The sequence below is a fragment of the Malaya genurostris genome, chromosome 3 (genome assembly GCF_030247185.1).
Source record: "Malaya genurostris strain Urasoe2022 chromosome 3, Malgen_1.1, whole genome shotgun sequence".
Classification (NCBI taxonomy): Eukaryota; Metazoa; Arthropoda; class Insecta; order Diptera; family Culicidae; genus Malaya; species Malaya genurostris.
In genome coordinates, this window is record NC_080572.1 from 127,808,192 (window position 1) to 127,814,191 (window position 6,000).

A 6,000-nucleotide genomic window follows, 5' to 3' on the forward strand; every position below is an offset into this window, starting at 1 on the left:
TATACTGTGCAATTTCATCCCGATCCAACTTCCGGTTCCGAAATTATAAGGCGTTGAGTATCAAAACATTCAAATCGTAGTTCAAAATGACGATGCAAAACTAGTACGCGACGGTACGTGCAGCTTTGCTCCGTTCGCAGCTTGCTTTGTTCAATTTCGTATAGCGTGCAGGGTTGCCACATTAAAATTTATATTTTTCAAGTGAAAAATATGTAAATTTCTAATTCTTTTATTCAATTTGTACCTACTTGTTAGTGTTATTACAAGATCATGATAACGATGCTTTTCTATAAAAGTACACTTCTCATATAGAAAGTTTAATCAATCACTTGAAAAATTGTCTAGTGCAAATTGGCCTAGGTAAGTGTTCTTTATCATTCGACATAGTTCATCGAGCTGAGCAGTGTATGTGTCTGTGCGTGTTTGTGTGTGAGTATGTGTCAAATAATGTCACTCATAAAATAGAAAATCTTGTAGTCCCATAGGTTGCTATTGAGATTCATCATGCTTTTATAGGGTAACTGTGTTTAAAGACGCACACCATCATTTACAGCGACGATGCAAAAAAGGGTAAAATTCTTCTAAATTTGGCTTAAAACTGATTCAATTTGTAGGCTATATTAGTAATTTACTAAACGAGCCGACTTCGGCTTTATTGGTTCCAAATTCCCGGTTCCAGAAGTACCGGAAAAAGTGGTCAAAAGGTTTAAAACGAGACTCACTCAATTTTCTCAGAGATGATTTGATCAATTTCTACAAACAGGCTCAAATAAAAGTTACTATAGTATCATAGGTTGCTGTTTAATTTCATCCGGGTCCGACTTCAGGTTCCATAACTATAGGGTAAAGTGTGTTTCATCATTTAGTGCGACGGTGCAAAATAAAGAAAAATTCTTTTTAACTTGACATAACAATTAACAAATTGAAAAGTTTAATGTTAGTTTATACACAAAGAAAGTTTCTTATTTTATTCAAGATTGAAAAAAAAATTCTTCACAGAATCTTCTAGTGATATTTTTGAAAACATAAGAAAAATGAGAAAGGCATCATTACACCACTAGATAGATTAAAAAAGGTAGTTTTTTTTGCTTTGTACTCAGAATTTAATTTATTTTTCCTAAAGTTTAACCTTTGACATGACAATGTCGAAAACGAAACGCATAAAATAATAACATAATGTACTAGATCGGTACAACTGCCCTTAGAAGTTTATCATTAATTCCTACTTGTATTCATATTGGACGCACTGATTTGAAACGACAAATTAGTGTCATATACAGCCAACGACACTCTTTTTCGTTGCCTCTACGATTTTTTCAATTTATCATCAATGGAATGAATATCGTTATCGCAACACTGAACCAAGCTGATATAACAAAATACTGTTCTGTGTGATCCGGTTTGCTTTTAATTCTCTAATTCAGTGTGTTGATTGATTATTATGTAATAACTACTTGAAAATTCAAGTGATCTAGTTTGATTCAAATTTTGATTACTTTATTGAATAATTGAATTGGATTTACTTATTCGCTTATGTATCAATACAGCACTATATAAATATCGATTCTAACTTGAAATGCATATTGAGCATTGAATGCTTGATTTCGCACCGATACTTTACGTCCACGATTTACAAAAAGTAAAAAGACACTCGGCATGTGGTCAGAAATCCATCCAGTTCTTTCATTACTGTATGCTTTGGAACAAAAAGACGTAATGATTCTGGGAATATGGTCATAAATCTAATTTTACCTCATCGAATGCGTTTCCTCGGATACATTTCTATAGCCTTTTAGATAAGGCGTTACACAGGCACGTTCAATTATTACCTGACGTTTGTAAGGAATAGAACGGAACAATGTTGAAACGCATGAGACCACGGCATTACTTTAAAAAGGTTTTTTTCGTCAGGTAAAGATGACACTATATTGTGAATAGTGTCTCAAGATTTGGTAACTAAATAAAAAAGTCACGAGGCGGTAAAAATGCTACATGCTGTGCTACTGAAAATTTTCGAATACTCGAGACTAAATATCTAATGATATTATTTTTTGTCTTTTCTTTTCAGAAAAACAAAGGCCATATTGTGAATCGATCACGTTGTCATTTCTACGAAACTCTGAAGAGAGGATATTTTCGTTACCAGTCAGTCGTCAATCAAACAAAATACATAGGTTTTATCGGCAGCGGTAAACCAATTAACTACAAGGTGAAGCGCCACATCGACGAAAAGTGTTACAATTTTCAGCGCACCAATGCTTCTGCACTTCCTCCGGTGTTCTTTGAATACAATAATAGTCAAAGTACCGGTACAACTAAAGCAACTCATCCGCATCGACATAAGCATGGCATGGGTGATCAGAGGAGGACACGCAGCAAATTCAATGTGCACCGATCACAGAATCTCGCTGACCAGGAAGCTATATCATCACAGCAATCCATGCCATCTCAACTTCCCTTCATAAATAATGCTGGTCGCCTAACACGGTTTATAGCTCCCTCGGTGCCGTCTCAGAAAGCTACATTGATGAGTAACGAGGTACACACGGGAACTCAAAAGCCGACTAAATCAGTTAACACAAAGAAGCAAGTGAAACCAATGAAGCGTCATGGGAAAACTAACAAGAAGGTTATCCTATACGAAAGCAGCAGTCGAAATAGCAGTGTTAGACATCATCATCACTACGATAATGGAAATAGCAAACTGAACATTGTTCAGGCAGCTCCGAATGCTTCTAAACTTTGAGGACAGCGCATTTATTTTTCTGATTGTTTAAAGCTGTGCTTTCACATCTCTCTATATTACCGAAATATAAGGGAACTTGTGCGCTGCTTGGTGCTGCAGTGCATTGGCGTAATAAGACATGCCTACTATGTTGTCAAGTTTACCTACACTTTATCTCTCTGTTCATCTCAATTATCTATATTTGTTTTCACGAATATAGATTACTAGAGATTGATAAATTTGTATTAAAATGTTACAAAACCGAGAAAGCTTTATTAGAGTTAAATTTGATTCTAAGCATCAATGAAGTTTATTTAAGCAAGATATAAAAAATAATTGCCAACACAATTCTGCATCTATATATTTGCTATTCGACTCAAAAAGTATTATTCACAAAATGACTGAACTATACTACTGACATCCAGCACATACAGCGACAAGATTCACAGTATTTAAAACAACTGCTGCAGCAATTCTAATAAAACATATTTAACAATATACCACGAGCATTAGAAAACGCTGAGAGCTTTTAGATGCCTTAAAAGTTGTTTAGTACAACCTTGTAAAAATGGAATCAACAGTCAACACATTATTGGCGAGAAGCATGTGCGATGTCTAAATATATAGAAACATAATTTCAGTGCATTGAATGTGTCTATCGCTAGTCGTTCATTCAAGCTATGAATGAAGTATGCCTTATTGGCTCTCAATACAATTAGCCGATTTCTGAGAATACTAGAATATAGTTTTCTTTTCTTTTTTCGTTTTGATATAAATTCTGTTTTTTGAAAGCACATAGCATCGAATATCTACAAAGGGTTTTAGTCCAATCTTCAACTAATTTTTCACTTTAAACTCAAGACCCAAAAAATTGTGTGTAATGTACAAAGTGCGTATTTCTTTTTAAAATAAAAGGTTCCGTTGTATATATTTTAGTAGTAATAATAACACAGTTTCATTTTCTTTCATCAGTGTGCCATTTCCTTTTTGTCTCTTGATTTTCTTTAGAAACGAATTATATACCTCTCAAAAGATAAAAGCACAAAAACCCGACATCTACAATAACCGCTGCTAATGTGAACTTGCACAAAAAATGTGACTTAATAGTGTCTGTTAATGTGTATTTAAGCGAGCATGTTTAGAGCGCAAAGCAACCAAATGCTATTTACAGTACATATATTGATAGCAACCGAACAGTGAACAATAGACTCCAGCTGCTTGAGTAGGATTATAATAAATATACATGAAAAGGTAAAACTGCTGATCATAAACAAATCTCAAATATTATACGAATCTCCTAATAGGCTCCCCTCCGACGGTGAATACATGCTTCATTCCAAAATTCTCAAACTATTGGGAATCCAAAAAGAAAGTTAAAATATTATGTGGAAAATATACATTATGACACATTTAAACCCTAGAAAGTCGACAGAAGCAGAAGTATTAAACACATTATAATTTTAGTGAGATAATTAAAAACTAAACAAAATAAAACATGTTTCTTCTCAAGCACAGAGTTTGGAAATAAATATATCGTTAGTCGATGTTGTTTGGGTTACACCTTACTGCCAAAAGTAGAACAACAGTTACAACAATACTCGTCTCTTGGTTTCAGTCCCACTTAGTAACAATTTGACAATATAAACTTAACCTTCAAACGTCACTTGATCGTTGAAATGCTCACATACACTTTAGGTTTAGCCATCACCAACTAAAGAGATCCATTCAGATCGATTCGGAATTTTATCCTATGGAGACAGTTGTTTTTCTTCGAACATTCCACTAGACGTAACAAAATAAGTCATTGATTTAAGATTTGTACAGTTGTTTTATTCTAAAGTCAGAAACCGATACATCATTGTAAAAATGATGACCCGCGTTTTATGTGTACATATAAGATTTTTCGATGGTTTTCATTTGTACAATAGCAAACATATTATCATTTACATTCAGGTCTTCGATCCTTCAAAAATCAATAAAAAGAGTTTTCTTTTCCAACATCGCAAAATCTATTTGTGGGCGGAAGAGATAAAATCTTGCCAAGTTTCTTCCATTATAATCAATATACTGTTAGATCGTTCTGATATCGATGATGCTTATGAACTGATCGAATGAACATTCACAAATGAAACAAGAAACATACCGCTAGGAGGAAACGAACAAACAGAATTTGCATTGTTATAAATGTATATTGTAATAATTTTACCCTTTATATTAAAATACGTTTAGTTTTTCTTCATAAATACGATTGATATCAACTTTTAGTAAGTAATGTTATGATTACAGAGAGTAGTATTTGAACAAAATGACAAAATATTATTTTCTTTTTAATAATGAATTGAACCAACAGTAAAATGGTTTAGAGTTTCGTTTTAACTTATGAGTACATATAAAATAACAAGATTATTTAACAATAAATTATAATATGAATGACAATAACGGAAATCTTAAAGCAACCTCAATTTTTCTCCGAAATTTCCTTTTGCGAATCAGACCTTTTTGATAATAGTAGAAATCACGTATTGAAAGAAAGATAAGCAAATGGTGAATTACTCGTCTACAATGGTTTTGATTATTTTTTATTTTGTGTCGAAAACAAGGGAAGCCGAATATCCATTTAATTGTAAATTTTTTACACAATCTTCGAATGAAAAGTTTAGCAAACTAAATTTTTAGTTACTATTTTTGTAAAAGCCAAGATTATTTTTTCGCATGAGAAAATATCCAGTTTCAAAATCGTGGATTACGATAATTTCTAAATAAGCTTATTTAAATTATACATTTTAGGAAGCCCTTTGAACAACAGATTAGCCTCGCAAAAGTATTTCTTTATTCAATAAAACATTCTATTCAGGCATATTTGCGTACAAGCCTTACGTGACCGAATAAGCAGTTTTTTGGAAGTCAAACTATTTCAATATACTATTGAACCTAGTTGTTACCATTTTTCTTGTGGGAGAGGAGTTTCCATTTCCATCCAGCGAGGATTGAGGATCTCTTGGTTCGTTACGTGTCTTATCATGGATTCCATTGTCAGTGTTATTGTTGTCAAACGTATTGTTGTTGGGGGTGTCATATCGCTGACGAGGTGACGAACCTGCTAGCTTGCATTTTGGGGCCATCTTAAAAATGGACTTACTTGTTCAAACGTATCCAACAAAATCAGGCTAATCGGCTTTTGGAGGAAACCGCTTGATTCCAAGTTCTGGCAAGTACTGCCTTCACGATTTTCATTCAGATGCATTTTGATCACTCTTGTGTCTGTTCAGTGCAAA

At 33.5% G+C, this 6,000-nt stretch overlaps 1 protein-coding gene across 1 annotated transcript in view; it reads left to right on the forward strand.

Annotated features, from left to right (window-relative positions):
* Nucleotides 1-5,170, forward strand: part of LOC131437037 (uncharacterized) — an 89,232-nt gene extending 84,062 nt beyond the window's left edge. The window contains exon 5 of the mRNA XM_058606082.1: nt 2,069-5,170. Within this exon, the coding sequence (XP_058462065.1) occupies nt 2,069-2,746 (678 nt within the window). The 3' untranslated portion in view covers nt 2,747-5,170. The remainder of the gene's footprint in view (nt 1-2,068) is intronic.
* Nucleotides 5,171-6,000: the final 830 nt, after the last annotated feature.